Source organism: Carcharodon carcharias, chromosome 5 (assembly GCF_017639515.1).
Source record: "Carcharodon carcharias isolate sCarCar2 chromosome 5, sCarCar2.pri, whole genome shotgun sequence".
Taxonomy (NCBI): Eukaryota; Metazoa; Chordata; class Chondrichthyes; order Lamniformes; family Lamnidae; genus Carcharodon; species Carcharodon carcharias.
In genome coordinates, this window is record NC_054471.1 from 67,822,596 (window position 1) to 67,842,734 (window position 20,139).

The window sequence follows — 20,139 nt, forward strand, 5'->3', positions numbered from 1 at the left end:
GTTTATAACATCTGAATCATTCTAATAGGCCTGTAGACGCAAGTGCAGCAGAGGGAAGGTTAATGTACTGTACAGTTAAGTTTTAATATAAATTAAAGCAAAATACTGCGGATGCTGGAAATCTGAAACAAAAACAAAAATAGCTGGAAAAACTCAGCAGGTCTGACAGCATCTCCGGAGAGGAAGACAGTTAACATTTTGAGTCCGTATGACTCTTCATTTGAACTTCATCTGATGAAGAGTCATACGGACTCGAAACGTTAACTGTCTTCCTATCCGCAGATGCCGTCAGATCTGCTGAGTTAAGTTTTAGTGACTGACACACAGCTGGTGACTAAAAAGTGAACTATCTTTGGACACAGGAAATGGATATAGTTAACAAACCCAAGAACAAGACAGGGCCCTCAACCGTGTCCGGCCCATCTCCCACGCATCCGCCCTCACACTTTCTCCTTCCCAGAAACATGATAGGGTCCCCCTTGTCCTCACTTATCACCCCACCAGCCTCCGCATTCAATGGATCATCCTCCGCCATTTCCGCCAAATTCAGCGTGATGACACTACCAGACACATCTTCCCTTCACCTCCCCGGCGGCATTCTGTAGGGATCGTTCCCTCCGTGACATCCTGATCCACTCCTCCATCACTCCCTACACCTCAACCCCTTCCCACGGCACCTTCCCATGCAACCGCAGAAGATGCAGCAACTGCCCCTTTACTTCCCCTCTCCTCACCGTCCAAGGGCCTAAACACTCCTTTCAAGTGAAGCACCATTTCAGCTGTACTTCCCTCAACTTAGTCTACTGCATTCGTTGCTCCCAATGTGGTTTCCTCTACATTGGAGAGACCAAACGCAGACTGGGTGACCGCACAGAACACCTTCGTTCTGTCCACAAGCATTACCCAGACCTCCCTGTCGCTTGCCATTTCAACACACCACCCTGCTCTCATGCCCACATGTCCGTCCTTGGCCTGCTGCATTGTTCCAGTGAAGCTCAAGGCAAACTGGAGGAACAGCACTTCATCTTCCGACTCGGCACTTTACAGCCTTTCGGACTGAATATTGAGTTCAACAATTTTAGATCATGAACTCTCTCCTCCATCCCCATCCCCTCTCTGATTTTTCCCCCTCCTTTTTGTTTTTTCCAATAATTTATGTAGATTTTTCTTTTCCCACCTATTTCCATTATTTTTAAATGTATTTCCATCCATTGTTTTAACTCTGCCTTTTAGCCTTTTTCGATTCCTTCACCCCACTCCACCCCCTCTATGACTATCTGTACCTTGCTTGTCCTGCTTTCTACCTTTAATTAGCAAATTCCTTTAGATAATATCACCACCTTCAACACCTCTTTGTCCTTTTGTCTGTAACATCTTTTGGCTATCTCCACCTATCACTGGCACTCTATCCAGTTCTCTTGTCCCAACCCAAACCCGCCCCCCCGCCGCCGCCCCCAACCAGCTTGTATTTCACCCCTTTTCTATTTTTCCTTAGTTCTGTTGAAGAGTATTGCGGACTTGAAATGTTAACTGTGCTCCCTTCCACAGATGCCGCTAGACCTGCTGAGTTTTTCCAGGTATTTTTGTTTTTGTTTCCAAGAACAAGATGGGTTGTTTTTCACCAAAAGCGAATGTTTGAGGGCTATAAAAGAATATTGTGTGGTATTTACCAATGTTGGAGCCAGCCTTATGGTCACAGTGTAACTTGGAGGCATGGACAGAAACTCAAGAGAGAAAGTTCACATTTAACAGCTTTATGCAGAAGATGGTGAATATGTGGAACAACTCCAAGGGGAGACAGTGGTGTGGTAGTAGTGTCACTCGTATCCCAGAGACCCAGGGTAATGCTCTGGGGACCCGAGTTTGAATCCCACCACAGCAGATGGTGAAATTTGAATTCAGTAAAAAAAAATGGAATTAAAAGCCTGATGACGACCACAAAACCATTGCCACTTGTCATAAAAACCCTAATGTAATCCCTAATGTCCTTTAGGGAAGGAAATCTACTGCCCTTATCTGGCCTGGCCTAAATATGACCCACAGCAATGTGGTTGACTCTTAAATGCCCTCTGAACATTAGGGGTGGGCAATAAATGCTGGCTGAGCCAGCAACGCTCGCATCCTGTGAACAAATTTTTGAAAAAAGGAATGCAGTGGGGTGGGTAACTAATTCAAGAGGAACCTGCATAAATGTTTGCTCCAGAGTTTGAGGAGCTTGAGTAATTTAAGGAAATGTATAAGCTTTGGAATGAGCTGAATGCACCATAATGGTGTTTCCTGGACCCTTACAAGATTTCACATCATGATGATGCTCAAAATATTATAATGGCTAGGATTTTTTAAAAATCAATGCATTTTGTCACATTTGAAGGAAAGGCTAAACTAGGAAGCAGCTTACAAATTGTCAAATACATATGTGGCTAGAAAAGTGACAGATGAAATTTAATGCCGATAAGTGTAAATAACTACACATCTGAAGGAAAGTGAATGGCAAACATTCTCCATACACAGTGCAGAAATAGTTTGAGACGAAGTTAGAGCCCCTGAGTCTTATGAGTTTGTGCTCCTTGACTCCAACAAAATGCAAACCACCAGTCGGCAAATCTAATGGAATGTTGAAATATATAGCTGAAACAGTAGAATCTAAGTTGTAAATGTAGTGAACAAATTATGCATTTACTTCAGTCAGACTGCATCTGAATACGATGAGAGATTCTGTTTGCCAAGACATAAAGGAAACATTTAGGTGCTGGAGCAATAATGCAGAAGTGTCACAATATTAATCCTGCTGGCCCTAGCCCTATCCTTCAGGCACAATATTCTTGCTACCTGTGATAAGGATGAAGGCTGCAGGAAGAATGGCCAGAACGCTAACCATGGCACCAGAGAGCAGAAGACCAGTGGGGGGAGAACAGAATAGAAAGTTTGTAATCATAGAAGATTTGATGATTGAGGCGATATTCTTCTGTAGAAAGAAGAGACAGAACTAAGATAAAAACTGAACCTATCAACAAAAGATGGATAGACTAAGTTAATAGGGGTGATCTACAAACTACGAACCTATAAAATAAGCAAAGGATATAAAATAATAATCATAGATGATTTCAATTACCCGAAACAAACTTGGGGGATGGAGTTTTTACAGTGTGCTCAGGATTCCTTTTTTAGCCTATATGTAAAAAGCCAAGCAAGAGAAGAACTATTACCAGATCTAGTAATGGGCGATGAGCTAAAACAGATAGAAGTAACCATAGGGGCACATCTAGGCTACAGCAATCATAATTGTAAGGCTTAAAATAATGATTGAGAAAGATATAAGATGAAGATCAAAGTAATAGATTGGGGAATAAAAACAATTTTGAAGGAATGAGAATGGAACTAGAGAAGGTAAACTGAATGTTGTTCTGACAGAATTAGAACAGCACTGGGAAATATTTAAAATGGTGATCAGTAGAGTTTAGGAAAATGTATTCTGCTACAAGAACAAGCTATCCAGTAATGAAACACCATGGATGAATGAAGAGATAACGGTTACACTAAGTATGAAGACAAAGGAGAAAATTACGGAAGGGATTACCAAAAGGCTAGGAAAGAAGTTTTTTTTAAAAAAGCAAAGTATAAAGGAACTACAAAATCAAATCATCATGGAATATTAACAAAAGTAAATTATTCTTCAGACTTATAAATAACAAAAGAAAAATCAGGTCATGGATAGGACCACTAAGAGATGTACAAGATAAGTTCACGGGGATTGGCAGAAATATTGAACAGCTACTTTGCCATGTTATTTACCAGGAAATCTAACAAGATGGGCATTGCATTAGAAGAAGAGATCAAAAAAGATAGACATTTAAGATAGAATGGCAGGAGGGATAATTGCTAAACGAATTAAACTGTCCAGATGGATTGCATCTACGCTTATTAAAATAAGTTCGGGAAAGGATAGCAAGTACACTATTACATATACATAAAACAGTTTGTTAGAAAAGGTAATAGTGGGGGACGGCTAGTTTTATTTGCATCTAGAAGGGAGAGGAAACAAGCCCAGGGAACTACGGACCAGCCAACTTAGCATCAGTGGTAGGAAAGATCATAGAAACATAGGACTCAGGAGCAGGCCATTCAGCCCTTCAAGCCTGCACTGCCATTCAAAACGATCAAATCTGATCTGGCTGTGGTCTCAACTCCACTTTTCCGTCTGCCCCCTCATAACCCTTGACTCCCTTGTCTATCAAAAACCTGACTTAACTCTGCCTTGAATAAATTCCATGGCCCAGCCTCCACTGCTTTCTGGGGAACAGAATTCCACATACTAATGACCCTTTGAGAGAAAAAAAGTTCTACTCATCTTCGTCTTATGGTAAACCTCTTTATCATAAACCTTGTCTCCTGGTTCTAGTCTCTTCCACAAGTGGAAACATCCTCCTATCAAATCCCCTCAGAATCTTCTATGTTTCAATAAGATCACCTCTCATTCTTCTAAACTCCAATTGGTATATGCCCAACCTGTTTAACCTTTCTTCATAAGATAAGCCCTTCATCCCAGGAATGAGTCATGGAGGTCTGCAGCACAGAAAAAGGCCCTTCGGCCCATCGAGTCTGTGCCAGTCAAACAAATATTCTAATCCCATTTTCTAGCACTAGGCCCATAGCCTTGTAGTCCAGTGAACCCTCTCTGTACTGCTAGCTTAATTACATCTTTTTTTCAAATAGGGAGACAATTCACTTCACCTGTCCATATCCCTTTGCAGAGTCTCTACCTTCTCTTGACAACTTACTTTCCTACCTATCCTGGTGTCATTGACAAATTTAGCTACCGTACATTCAATCCCTTCATCCACATCATTGATGTAGGTTATAAACAGTTGAAGCCCCAGCACTGATCCCTGTGGTACTCCACTTGTTACAGCTTGCCAACTCAAGGCTTTCTTATGAAATATTGTCGCTCTCTCCCTCTTGAGCCTCTCTTATGAAGCCTTGCCACCCTCTCCTTCTGAGGCCTCTGCTGCGCTTTCCCTTTCATGCCTCTTGTGAAATCTCACTGCCCTCTTCCTCTTGCACCTCTGCTGCACTCTCCCTCTTTTATGGAATCTCGTCACGTTCCCCCTCTTGTGTCTCTTATGAAGTCAGTGCAATCTTTACAGAAAGATGGAATAGAAACGTATCTAGCAACTGAAAACCCAATAGAGTAGTCAGCAAAGATTTCAAAAGGAGACATAGTGCTTGATCACCTTGTGAATTCTTTGAAGAAGAAACAGAAAAAGTAGACAAGGGTAATGCAGTTGGTGCAGCATATTTAGATTTTTCAAAGCACCTTTGCTAAGGAGCCATGTGTGTAGACTCAAGACTAAAGCCATAGCATGGTCATGGGACAGGTAGCAGAATGGATAACAAGCTGGTTACAAAGCTGAGAACAATTTGGGTTAAGTGTAACTGCTCACTGGCAAGTTATGGTAAGTGGCATTTCACAGGGATTGGTGCTGGGACCACTTATTTATAGTTTAGATTAATGATTTGTGCTTGAGAATGAATCAGAAGTAGAATTTAAAAATTTGCAGACAAGACCAAATTGGGGCTGTAGTTGACTCGAAGAAGACAACGAATTACAGGAAGACTGTAAGCTTACAGAATACTTGTGCAGTTGGCAAACGAATCTCAACATAGCTAAGTGTGAGATGGTGCATTTTGGTAGGAAGAATAAGGAAGCCACATACTACCTGAATAATACTTGTAATTGGGGTAGAGGAGCATGGGGACCTAGTGGTACGGATACACAAACCATCAACATCACAGTTTAAAAACCCATTTAAAAATAAAAAGAAACAGAGCATTGGAGTTCATTTCTGGAGGGACTGAATTTAAAAAGCAGAAAAGTTATATTAAACTTATGTAGAATCTTGGATAGCCTACACTTGGAGTAGTGTGCACAGTTCTGGTCTCCAGATTTAAAAAAGGATATAGAGGCATTGAAGAAGATGCAAAAAAGCTTCACGAGGATGAGAGGTTGTACCTATTAGGAAAGGCTGAACAAACAGGGACTTTTTTTCTCTAGAAAAGACCAAGGCCTAGAGGTGACCTCAGACGTCTTTATGTTATTGTTAGGGTAACATGGAAAATATGGAGAAAAGAGATTTATTTTCTGGGATTTGTCTTCCCAAAACATTCTGATTTGGTGCATTTTGGAACAATCCAAAATAGTTTATCCGCAGTTCTAGCTATTTCAAGTTGCAAAATTAAAATATTTGAACGCACTCCAATAGAAGTTTCTTCCGGCAGCCACTTGTTTTATGCCGAAAGTATTTTGAACCCAGCATTCACTTCTGTGTATTTGTTAGTAAGATTCTGTAGATTTTAGGTTCCCGTATTCCTTTGCTGGTTGTTGCAGCGGAAGAGAGAGCTGAGTGTCTGTGTTGGCTGTTTTCTAGAGCAATACAAAACTACCACCACTCTTAGCCTCTGTCCGTAGCTTTGACTGTTCCCTCTGCTTCAAATGTTTATCTGCTCTCGCCTGAGAAGATGCAATAGTCTTTGCCATTGTTCTCCATCACATCAGTAACACTTCAGTTGTGTTCAGTCATGTGCGCTTTGACTGAATGTGGCAGCAAGTTTCTTGTTTTTGACATTGCAGCTGAAGATTGTTCAGCAGTTACCTTCTCTTAAGCTTTGTCCTCAAGCATTGTGTTTCCTTTTCCTTCCTGCCTGTTCTCAATATCTCCGAATGTAAAGCTGATCATGATTCTGAAAGATCTTAAATGAACAGTGTACTTCATAACTATTTTAAATAATTTATTTTGAAGAATAAATTATTTCAATTAATTACGATATTCTGTGTCAGCGGGCTTGTCCTTCACAAAATAAAATATTTTTAAGCACTTTTAGCTCAACGCTATAAAACTTGACCAGCAAAACATGTCAACAGGGGAATTCAGCAGACTAGACAAATCTGTGTCCGCTGATGAGGCAGGAGATATTTTACTAGTGCATACAGGCCATGAAATTATACTTTTTTTTTTTGTCCCATGCCGATATTGTCACTAAGTATTGACTGGAAACTTTTTCTTCACTCAGATGGAGAATTTCTGAAGCAATCATGGACAGCAACGACAGAGGCAGCAACGAGGATTATCTTTATGGTGATCTGTTGCAACAGGACAGTTTTGGTAAGGAACAACATGAATGCTTGATGCCAGTCTGTTGCATGTTCAAACTTCTGTATACAGATGGCTGCAATTTTAGAATGCATACCATGCCTGTGATCTCCAGTCTCCATTGTATCAGTTCTGGGTTGCTTCCTGCTTTCATGTTGAGTGGACAAGCAGACATTTTGCTCCCAGGCATTCTCCTATACCAATTTTGAATTCTTCTTGAGGGCTGCTTGTGCCTTTACTTGGAAATGGCAACCTTTTGATTGTTATAGCTCTTTCGAGTACAAACCCGTTTCCATCTGTTTCAGATGAAGTTACATTGTTTCATAGTTTGCCATTGTGAGATTTGAACTCTTGATACTCTTTTTTTTTGAGTAAACCTGTTTCCATCTGTTTCAGATGAAGTTACATTGTTTCATAGTTTGCCATTGTGAGATTTGAACTCTTGATCTTGGGGTTACAAACCCAGTACCATAACCACTTGGCTATTTAGGCCAAGCACCTTTTGATTGTTATACATGCTTTGTGCTTGGCCCTTCCTGAATTGGAGTAAATATTGACACCACTGTCAGCCAATGAGTTGGAGACAGGGCAGAACATGTGGTTTTAATTTAGAGCCTCCAGCTTCATGGTCAAAGCTGCAAAAACCAGAACCTCCCGAGTACAGTGGGATTACCACTCCAGCAAAATGCAGGGAGTGGAAGATAGTTACATAATTGATTATTTTTCCAGAAAAATGGCAGAAATAAAGAATGCAAGTCTTTTTTTTTTCTCTCTAGTTCATGCATGTTATATGCATAAAATAAATTCCAGTTACTTACAGCAGTGCGGTCTCCAGGTGTGATTGATGGGGGAAATTACTCAATCACCTCAGTTCTGACCAGGACTTGTGTTACCGTATGTAGCCTTCCTCAACGTGACTGTTAGTTCCTGATCATAATGACTGGAGCGTAATTCTCCAGGTCACTGTGAATCACGCAGTGGGAGATCTCCTAATGTTACAGGACTGTGAGACTCTGCATGGACTTTAACCATAAAAACTACTAAAAGCTGATAAATAGCTTCAAGGAAGCTGACAAATCCCAAATGATGCCGAATACAATTCTTGTGACGTGACAACAGAAATTTTTAATCAGTAAGGGAATCAAGGGTAATGGAGAAAAGGCAGGAAAGTGGAGTTGAGGATTATCAGATCAGCCATGATCTCATTGAATGGCACAGCAGACTTGATGGGCCAAATGGCCTACTCCTACATCTTATGGTCTTAAGTAATTACACAATACTTGCAATTTAAATTGTAGCTATACTCAACATTTCTCCACTTGTACTGTGTGGAGCGGAGGTGGCTGGAAAGAACAATTCCTAAACACCCAAAGAATAGTGCACATTGTGAAGACAGAGGATTTATTTTCTTGGGGAGTGGCTGAAGGTGGGAGGTTCTGATGCTATCATCCCCAGAAATGTTTGTTTCTTTTTGTGCTTTTTGGTACATTTCCAGCATTTTGGAATCCACAATAAACACAAGTATTGCATTTTTCTTGCACTTAAGGAGGACTTACCTGTGCGCAATCTTACCGCAAGTAATTTTGCTATTTCGACATTCATTATTTTTCTTAAAACTGCAATTCCTCTTCTAGTATAGTGTTGTGCCATGAAAGGTATTATATTAGGGTTGCTCATTTACTATAATTAATTCAAATTCCATTTATTAAATGCTATTTAATAGTACTTTGTGGTTCTAATTCCTTGTCCAGTATTGTGTACATTGTATACGTGTTATACTTATATTTTCTTACCTTTGCTTAATTTTTATTCCTTAAACGTTTTTAAAGCTGAGAATATAGAATAAAATTATACCAGTTTGAGTTAGATATTTGGTGTGTAGTGGCATTAGGCCAGAGTGCTGGGGTTAAGCTGAGCACATGGTCATCCCGCATTTCAGCAGCTTTGGGATGGTCCCAGTCTTTGGCAGAATTAGGCAAAGCTACTGGAGTTTGGCATCTTCTTTAGGGGGCTGGGGGGGAATAAGCGTGGCAGATTCCTTATGTCTATCATCAAATAAGGCATGGATCTGACATTGTTGGGTATCTCAGATATGAGCATTAGTTTGTACGTTTCTAGGATGTGTCAGCAGATATCAAATTTGTACTTTGAGAGTATTTTGCTTTTGTATAAATTTCCAGGAACTACCGCGGATGCTGGAATTCTGAAATAAAACAGAAAATGCTGGAAAATTCTGGTAGCATCTATGGAGAAAGGGAAACAGTTAACATTTCTGGCCTGTGACCTTTCATCAGAATTGGGAAAAGTTGGAAATGCGATAGGTTTTGAGCAAGGGAGAGGAGAGGGTGGGAAGAAGAACAACAGGGCAGGTCTGTGACAGCTGTGGAGAGCAGCAGAGTTGAAATTGCAAAAGGCTTCATGGTGCCCTCCCCCTTGCCTCTTTTTCTAGTACACTGATGACTGTATCAATGCTGTTGCCTACCCTGCCCCAAACTGGAAAATTTCATAAACTTTGCTTCCATTTTCCACCCTTCTTTTGGGTTAACATGGTCAATCTCCGACTCTTCCCTTCTGTTCCTTGCCTGCTCTGGCTCCATTTCTGGGGATAGGCCATCAACTAATATTCACTGTAAACCCACTGATTACAGCTACCTCGACTATACTTCCTCACACCCCATCAAGGACTCTATTCCATTCTCTGAATTTCTCAATCTTTATCGGACCTGTTCAGATAATGTAACCTGCCATGTTCATGCTCCTGATACATCTTCCTTTTCCTTGAATTGATGATTCTCTCTCTCTCCACTTCCTCACTTTCCCAGAATCATGATAGGGTCCCTCTTGTTTTCACCTTCCAGGCCCCAGCCTGCATATTAATAGATCATCCTCCACAATTTCCGCCACCTCCAGCATTATACCACCAACCACATGTTCCCTTTCCCCTTTTAGTATTCTGATGGGACCATTCTCTCCACCAGACCCTGGTCCACACCTCACTCAAGTCCAACACCCCCTCCCTCTCTTTTCTTCAGCACCTCTCCATGCAAGCAGGGATGAATGCACCACTTGTCCTTTGACAGTCCTGCCATTCACACACCTCCAGACATTTATTTTGTTGCTTTGCTTGCCCATGAGCACTCCCTTCGGCCTTGCACATGGAACCTTTCGTCATTTAATCTCTCCTCCCCTCCAGCCTATCACAGACCTCTTTTGTCCTACCCTCCCCCTTTCACTCGCTTAACATCTTGCCACATTTCCAACTTTTCCCAGTTCTGCTGAAAGCTCATCAACCTGAAACATTAACTCTCTTTCCCCCTATAGATAGTGCCAAACCTGCTGAGTATTCACAGCATTTTCTGTTTTTAATCTCTTGAAATTTACCTTTCATGTCTGTGTCTGCTTCGATGTACCTTTGTCGTTCTTTCCCCACTCTGTCTTTCTGTTTCTCACCAGTTCTCTCTCTCTCTTCCTATCACTGTATTCTCCTTTTCTCCCTGATAACTGAACGGTTTGTTGTATTTTTTGCATTTTATTTCTTGGCCGACAACTACCCAGATCATTCCAGGGCTACAAATGAATGCGTTCAGTTTCATTTTTTGTTTGTTTTATTGTGCTTTTAATTATTTCTCTTGGCTTTCTCTTTGTGCATATTATAGTTTCTCCAGCGAAGACTGACAATGAAAACTCTCTAGATATCTATGATGGCTTGGACACTGACTATCAAGGAGGTGGACAGTCTGCTTCAAGTATGTTGAACATAACATTTGCTAACCTGTCAAACTAGTGCAATGCTTATGTGTGGTAGTCTCGAAGCAAAAATGCCCTCCAAACTTGAGGTTTTTATAGCTGCATGCTGAGAGAATGGCCTCTGTTCTTTTGGCTGTGCTTGATCATTAGAGGAAAGACCTGGCATTTCAGTGACCTGAGTTACTAACACATGTCTGTTTAGATAATTCAGTCACAAAACACAACCAAGTGTTGACGTGTATAGCTGGGTTATTAATCAATAAGCCAAGTGTTAAAATAGATAGCACTTGTCAGATGGGTGGCCATCCCCATACATGTGTTTGTGTAATAACTTACTGTACGCTACCTCCATCTTGCAAACTGACTGACTAGTTTAAAGTGCTTTTTGGTAAGGAGAATCTACCAGTAGCTTACCAATTAATTATAATTTGACTTAGCTGCAACCGACAGAGAACAAAATGAACTCTATGATAATGATACCTCAGCAATTCCAAGGAAGACTGCTATCAGCATGCTATTATCAGCTCCATACTGTCAGAAAATTTGTGCTATACTGTATCAACTTGTATCATGGGAATAGCTGGCCTTTAAAGTTAAATATACTGCAGGACTTGAGGATCTAAGTGTGCAGAGGAAATTGTTGAATTTTCAAATATGTTGCCAGTCATGTGACTAGAAGAGCGAAAGCTGTATTAAGATGTCATTTCATCAAAGCTGAACAACTGTAAGCACAATACGGTGTAAATAATAGACTTTCAACTTTTGGAGATATTTAATGAAATTTCCATGGATTCTCGTCAACAAACCCTGGTCCTTGACCTTCTGGAATTTTTCCAACTGCCAGCACTGTGATACATTTTTATTTTGACAAAGTCCATTTTTTGAATCCTTGCATTCTGCACGCAGCAAATAAAGGAAAAACAAATGAAAAATAACATTTTTCATAAAAGAGCTCATAAACCTGAAGAAGTGAGCGTGGAACAAGAAAGCAAGAAGAAAGTAAAAATGACAACGCTGATTGAACTCTTGGTTGGTGTGAAAAGATGCAAAACAGCAGAAGTAAATGCAGTAGATTTCAGTGTTTCAAACATTGAGTTTTGCAAAATATTCCAGGATGGGATAAAGAAAAGGAACAAATATCGCATAACGGTGACGGTGGGGTAACAAATATCAGGGGCACAAACGGAGGAGCCGAATCTGCAGTAAATCCTACATGATATCATGAGCTAGAAAATTAGCCCCCCAACCTCTCAGAATCCAAGTTCTAATTATGGTGAAATAATGAAAACAAAACAAGTAGCAAGAAAAGGAGAGGAGACCAAAGGGTGTGAGTCTTGAAGGAAGTGGGACAATAAATGTAGGTGCCATCTTGAGTTACTTTTGGGGACCCATCTAGACAACTATAACTAATTGAGATGCAGCTGTTATATTCCATGAAGTTTTGGATAGTTGATTAGTAACTTTTGCATTCCCATTCTGGTGCATTTTAAATCTGTGTTGATTATGTTGCATTCTTTGTACTCTTTGCCTTGCATAAGAATCTAGGAAAGATGCTAAAATTTATCATTTTACATGATTAAATTTTATCTCCTGCAATAATGACAAAAGGCATGTAACATTTCTTTAAGCCAGTAACTACCTCTGGCAAAGGCAACCAGTGGAAATTGTTCTTGCATCAGTATTGCACGATCAAAGTTTAATTACCTTCAAATTGTAATTATGATGCTGCAGCTCACCAGAGTGGCGTAGCAGATTGGTAGCTTGCGGATTCATACTTGACATTAACCATAATCTTGACTCATTACATTTTTATCTTTGGCCATGGGTTCAAGCACCACTTCAGGTGTTCGGCACTTTACCTGAGATAGAAGCTGGGTCCAATACATTAGTTTGCAATGTCGAGCCCTCGCACTTTCTACATGTTTGGGTGTGTACGCAAGATCCCATGTCTCAATTTGAAGGTGACCAAAGAGTTCTTCTATGGCCCTTGTCCACATTTTTCCTTCAAGTAACACCGATTAAAGCGGGTTATCTTTTCACTTATTTCGTTCACTGCTTGTGGGACTTTATGCTGAAATTGGCTGCTGCGTATATTGCTGAAGCAACAGTGACTATGCTTCAGAAATAATACATTGCTGAGGGGTTTGGGACTTCCTGAGGATGTGAAAGGCACTATTTAAACACACGTTCTTTATTTCTGATCGCCATACAGAATATATGCCATTGCTTCTCATGTGCTACCAAAAGGTCAATTTTAAAGGGGCATTTCTGGAGGCTTAGCTCTAGTTATGTTTATGGCTAGATGTCCCTCATAGCACAAGTAACATACCTTGAAGAGACAGTCTTGGCATTTTTAAAAGAAAATAAATTCTTTTTTTCTAATTGATATATCAAACTCTGATTAGATTACTTTTTCCTTTGCAGGTGACACTGCAGCAAAGAGTAAACCTGCTAAGGATTGTTTTGATCTGTACGAGGAGATCCTCACTGAAGAGAGAACTGCAAAAGAAATATCATTGAAAGAGGTATGTTTGGTTATAGCACCATTTGATGTGGATAAGGGCAGCTTGTGAAATGAGGCAAGGGTAAATGGCAGACATGAGAAGACTAGTTAGCCCATAAAACCTATACCATATAGCTGGTTTCCAGATCCTTGTGAGCTGCTAAATATGCAAACAAGCTGCTTGCTGAATACTGGTTGCATTTATTTGAGCATCAACAGCAGCCATCAGTTTTGGCAGTCCAATCAGTTTTGCAATCTCTTATTCTAACCAGCCCTATTTCTGCATCTAGCTTGGCTCTTACAACTTTAGAATCAGCTGTATGATGCTTAATAATCAGCATAATAATCAGCCCATCTTCTGAAGTGAAGATTGAAGCTTATTAGTCTTTTAAGTCTTTAGAATGCCCTGTGGTTCAATTTCACTTTGTACTGAAGAGTTCTTAAATTTCCCTGTGTAGTTTAAATGGTGGCCTGAATTCTAGTGTAGCTTTAAAAACCTCTTAAATTCCTATTACAGTTACTCACTATCCTCTTCTGCCATATAATGTTAGCTGGCCTAGTAACATCTTTTGTTGCACTTAGCAGAGCTCAATACCTAACCACCTTCACCTGAAAATCATTTTTTTTCTCAAGCCTGCGTAAGCATTTCTGCTTGTGTCTGATTTGCCCTTGCATATGACCCATTAACAAATTTGACAGTCTAGTATGTGCGTGATGAATGGAAAGAGCCTGTGTAATTAACATTTTTTATTATGACAGTTTCAGGAAAAATTCGTAGAAAGAGAAAGAAAAGTTGAAGAGTTACTGAAGCAGCTGCACGAAATACAAATCCAGGTAATTGATGCACGTTGTCACCCTGCTTGTTCCATCTATGGCCTATAAATTATCACAGTTTTTGTTTGCCATTTTGAAACACAAGGAAAAATTCTATAAGACAAAAACCAACTACCTCTGATCAGCTTCTGTGACTTTAGATTATTTCTTTTCCTTTTAATTTGTTAGTGCAAGTCCGCTCCTTAATTTTCCTGCCTTTCAGCCTTCTGCGTGAGCATATGGCTTCAGAATTCAAAGGCATTCTGGAATATTTTTTTTTCATTTGCCCATAGCACAAGGGCAATGCTGGCATTTATTGTCCAACTTTAATTGCCCTGAAAAGGTGATGGTGGACCTTGAGTTGCTGCAGTCTTTGTAGGGATAGTGCTCCCATGATGGAATTATGCTGAGAATCGCAAGACTTTGACCCAGCAGCAATAAAATAACAATGTATATCCTAAATCAGGGTGATGGATGTGTAACTTTGAGGTGGTAGTGTTCCCGTAACATCGATGCTCCATTCCTTCTTGGCAGTAGAGGTTTCTAGACAGTAGGTTGCTGCAGTGGTATTCCAGTTATATGTGCTGTAGTCAGAATTGATCACGGTAAACTGAATTTTTGATGGGTAAACCAATAGTCAAAGAGCGGGGAAATATCAAAGAAATATTTGATGGCGTACAAAAGATCAAAAGACTTGCATACCCCTAAAAGACACACGCTCCACTTGTATAGTTAAGCAACCATGGTTGACAAACTAAATTAGTTGCAACATCAAGCTAAAAACAAAGGCTTTCACAAATAAAAGGAAAAATAGAAGTGTGGTGAAGTGGGAAATCTATAAAAAACCCCAAAGGGACATAAAGAAAGCACTAAGGTGTAAGAAGGGAGGATAAGAAAATCTACATAAGATAACAAAGCTAACAGCAAAAGTTTTTCTCAGTGTATTAAATAATCCACAATCTAGATAGTGGAGATAGGATATGGGGACACAGGTTCAAACTAGTGAAAATCCAAGTTCAGGACTGATATCTAGAAGCTGTTAATTACATAAAGACTGATCAGCATGTGAGAATGAACTTCTTGGATAATGCATTCAAGGCAAAAGCCCTAGAATCATTTTAAGGAGCATTTGGAGACTATGATAACGGGGAAGTAACCTGTGTTTGTGGTTCAATGAAATAAGAAAGACCATTCTCATCCACATTTGTCTGGCTAGAAGGGGGCAGAAGGTGGGTGAGGAAAGGAAAAAAAAAGTAAGGATTCTTATTAAAAGGTAGATTTAATTTACTTTATGGGTATGAGGCTGTTGGGTATGGCCTTCTCTGCTGCTAGTTGCACTATCAGACACAGGAGAAATAAACATGCTGCAGTCAGTGAAATCATAAATTGGACCTGTAGAATAATGTGTCCATTCTGTTTCTTCCCAGAACTCCACTCTGTTGAATGAAAATACCCAGCTGAAGAAGAATATATCAGCGCTTATAAAAACGGCTCGCCTGGAAATTGTCCGCAAGGATGAAGAAATTAATCGGCTGAACAGAAGGTAAAATACTCAAAACATCGAGATCAAATTAAAGTAAAACAAACTTTATTTGTGTGCTGACAGATGCTTGAACTATTAATTTTAAAGGCTACAGCATGGTGAAATCACCCTAAATATTTTGCGGAGCAGGGGATTATCCAGAGGAATGAAAGGCAGGTGGACCAGAAGGACGGGTTGGAGGTAGTGGAGGAGAGGGGGTCAAAAAGGCCAAATGTTGCATTTATGCATCATATTTTACAACTACAGAACATTTTGTTGTGTTTTGTAGCCAGTGAATAATCTTTGAAGTGTAATCACTGTTAAAAGAAGAAAACCTTTTGTAGCCCAAGCAGCAGTGAGATAACTGACCAATTTGTTTTAATAATCTTGGCTGAAGACTAAAGCAGGCCACTAATCTCCTGCTCTTTGGGGCCTGATAGATTCATCTGAGACACGAGATACCTTTCATCATCGATTGCCTTTTGAGTTGGAAATGAGGGTGTTACCATTGAGCCAAGCTGACGGTTAAGGAACAGATACTATTTCCATTGAAGCAGTGAAGATTGAGGAGAAATCTCCTGACTGACAATTGTTTAATGTTTTGAGATATTGAATAAGGAGAGACTATTTTCAATGGTCAGGCAATTACACAAATGTTTGTTGGAACATTTGATGCTTTGCCACAGATAATGATTGAAGCAGAGCTCATTCCCTCTAAGTGAAAATTAGGGGATGTTTTGCATTACTGCAGGCAACAGTGGGTACAGACATGATGAGCCGACTGGCCTCCTATTCTGTGAATTGCTTTGCTTCTAACTTTTTTAAAAAAAAAAAATTAGTTCCAATTTTGGCATGAACATTAACCACATAATACATGTTTGAAGCAACATATCATTGTTCTGTTGAACTAACCCAATGAATAACCTTATCTTTCTGCTGCCGCCCCACTCCCCACTCACCCACCTAGTCAGTGTGAGCTGACATATCGAGGATAAATCTTGTTTTAACACTGTGGCAAAGTGTAATGTGTACTTATACCTGGGTCAAACCTCTTTAAATGGACTAGGTAGCAGAGCAGGTGGCTAGGTGTACTTCAGTAATGGCTATGTTTGGCAAAGAAAAAAGTGTAAACTGGCAGATGCTTTCGTCAAACTGTTTTTGTACATAATTGACAGATGTGAAACCTGATTTTATTTTTTCCCCCTTGCCCTTTTCACATTTCCTTAGTGTTGACTCCTTCCTTTGTGGTTTTATATGCACCAGGTGCCCTCAAATACCTTTCTCAGATGGCCATGTTCATGATTGGCCCTTGAATTTGTTGGCAAGTCCATAACTGCAGAAGGGGTGGCAGCTGGTTATAAACCTATTTGTGGCTGGAATCCACAGGCAGATGCTTGCAGCAGAGATGGATTTGCCCTTTCCCTCCAACGCAGAGACATGAGGCACTCGTGGTACTCTCACTATCACCACCTCAGTTGAAATGCTAACAGTGCAGACGAGGATCGAACCTAGAACCTTCCCGGGTCATAGGTTCCATGTACTCGCTTGTTAGCTTGGTGAATCATCCAAGGAGTTGGTGGCAAAAGTGATGATGGCCAATAGATCTGTAACCCAGCAGTCTTTAAGACTCATTCTATTGACAGCAGCAGTGCCATTGCGTCTAACTTATTGCACAGGAAGCAGAATGAGCTTCTAAACCTTGGGTAATGTTAAAATTATGTGTGATCATTACCCCTCTATTGTTTGTGCATATCAGTAATGTGAAGCCTTGCCTGTAAAAAAAAAAATATTATTTCTCTTTTTTCCAATCAGACAGTCAATGAATTGGATTGGAAATCCAGGACTCCGCCTTTACCATAATCAGCACCATCACCCTCCTGGGTCATTCAATGTTCCAACTATGCCACAGACTGATAACAGATGTCCCAGTCAGATTCTTCCGTGTCCACCCAGACCTGCAAATGTTGAACACTGCCAGCTGGCTGCTAATTTAAATGAAGGAGGAAATTGTTTGCAAGATGGACCACTTGGAGGTGCAATTAAACTTTTAGAACCAAAGAAACAGTGTAATTTACAAAAATCTCTTTCCAACTCCCATCCAGTCCTCTGCAGGGATCCTTCTAGTAAGTCGTCTTCTCCCCACACAGACAAAGGACCGATTCATCGGCAAAATGCGGCGATGGATAAAACGAGACTTTTTCCTTGTGAAGAGAGAAGAAGAATTGAGAAACTAAATGCTGAGCATTTGGGTAAACATGGAAATGCTGAAAAGCTGGACAGTCCTATCGCTGAGCTGTCAAACCCTCGAAATAAAAGCAAAGAACCCAGTTTTCCAGAAAACATGGATAAAGTCGAGCAAACTCCTCGAAGCACAAGGCCACATTCTGAAATGAGAGGCCCAGGTCGGCTCACTCCGGAAAAAAATGACAAGGTTAGGCACCGCTTTACTCAGGACACACTTATCGCTTGTTCAAAAGACAATCCAGAGATAAGAGACAAGAGAAGTTATGCTGAAAAGGAGGAGAGACATAAAGAGAAAGACACAAGGAGAAGTGACCTCAGGGAGAGGGAACTGAAAGTGGACAGGAAAAAAGATCAGAGAAGTAATCGAGAAGTTGGCAAAGAGAAGCAAAGAGATGACAAATTGAGGGGCCAGGAAACTGAAAAGGAAAGAGAATCAGAGAGAAGACGATTTGAAAAAATGAGGGAGCATTCCAAACTGACAAACCCTGGAAGCCCACGAAAGAGCTCTAAGCGAAACACATGCGTGACAGTGGAGCATACAACAGGAGAAAGAAGAGAGCGGAAGATTGAGAGCAAGAAATCAGGAAAGGAGAGAAGCATTGAGGATATCAAAGACCGAAGAAGTAAACATTCAAACTGGAAAATGCACGATGATATGACCCCCAAGGACGGTGCTAAACAAAGTAGCAAAGGTTACGACAGAAACATAAAAAAAAATGAAAGTAGAAAAGAGGAAAAGGGTAAATCTGAGCACAAAGATCGAAGAGACCGCAACATCAGCAGACGTTCTTCAAGGGATCAAGGGGACTGTGCTAAAAGAGAGAAGAAGCATCAAGGTGAAAAAGAAAAATCTAAGCTATCTGAGAATAATGAAAAGATAACAGAAAGAAATTGTGTACATCAAACGCAGAAAAGAGTAGAAGAATCAGTACATGGTAATAGCACAGCTAACTTTCAAACTCCAACAGATGAACAAAATTCAATAAGAGACACTGATCCCAAGTTGCAGTTCATGGAAACATTGCAGCTTACTGTTTCCCCTGTGAAAAGGCCATCTACTGTCCTTTGTGAAGTAGATGATGAAATGAAGTCCAGCCAGCTACTCAGTGAGGATGAAGTGGTGAGATTTGCTGAGCAAACAGCCTCGGCATCTGAGGAGGCTGACTTTAACTTGGGGAGAATTTCTAATGAACCTGATGAAACACTGGCAATGGACACAAACTGCAAATCTGCTGAGTCACCAGTAGGAGGATCTGAGATTCATGTTCCTCAGGGCATTCAGGAACCCGCAGACCTTGAAATGGTGCCATCTACGCTGCTACAAGGGACTGAAGAAGAGGAAGGCTTTCAAATTATTTTAGTGGAAGATGCTGCACCCCAGCAGATGGAATGTGACTGCACTGTGGATTACTCAGGAAAGTTAGCTCCAATAGTTGTAGAGACCATGGGGACCGTGGAAGTAATTAGTGAAACAATTTATGAAATGGCTGAAAGTCCAATGCCACTTGTAGAAATTGATAGCATTGATACTGAAGAGCATGTAGAACCTGTAGGAAGTTGTTCAGAAGTCAACAATGAGAGTGTTGGTGAAGTGAATGGAAAATCTCCAGAGCCTACAGAAGCTAACTGCATTACCATTGATGGGCAGGATGGGAGTTCAGATTGTCCAATCGAACTTGGCAGTACAATCAAAAATGAGATTGTCTCCCTGAACACTGATGGGAAACCTGAAGATTCAGGGCAATCTGTGGACGTCAGTGCAGCAGTTGTTGAAGAATGGACTGGGAATTCAGAACCAGATTTCACCAGTTGTGAACTACAGCAGCCAAACGGAAATGCGGTAGATTCTTCAACAACTGTCAACAAAACACCTGTTAAAAATGTTTGTATACCTGATGACCAGGAAGAAAACTCCATTCAGAGCATTGACTTCACCTATATCGGATGCATACCAGAACCAATCAGCCCATTAACCAGTCCTTTACGTCCTGTTCGACCCTCAACATTGGAGAGCTCGGGTACACAAGCAGAGAGGGATGTTGGCCACAAAGGTAAAGGTGTTTTTTACGTACATATAATTGTTGGAAGGATTTCCTTTTCCCAAACATAATTGAAGTTTGGCAGTACTGACGTGAAGATATTTTTAACAAAATGCATACCAA

General features: G+C 40.5%; 1 protein-coding gene across 2 annotated transcripts in view; it reads left to right on the forward strand.

The window, feature by feature from the left end:
* The window catches only part of casp8ap2 (caspase 8 associated protein 2), a 42,798-nt gene that overhangs the window by 1,054 nt on the left and 21,605 nt on the right, over positions 1-20,139 (forward strand). For both annotated transcript variants that reach the window (XM_041188264.1, XM_041188263.1), the window contains exons 2-7: positions 7,069-7,160; positions 10,805-10,894; positions 13,320-13,420; positions 14,158-14,232; positions 15,639-15,754; positions 17,546-20,028. In XM_041188264.1, coding sequence (XP_041044198.1) covers positions 7,091-7,160; positions 10,805-10,894; positions 13,320-13,420; positions 14,158-14,232; positions 15,639-15,754; positions 17,546-20,028 — 2,935 coding nt within the window. In that variant the 5' untranslated portion in view covers positions 7,069-7,090. The remainder of the gene's footprint in view (positions 1-7,068; positions 7,161-10,804; positions 10,895-13,319; positions 13,421-14,157; positions 14,233-15,638; positions 15,755-17,545; positions 20,029-20,139) is intronic.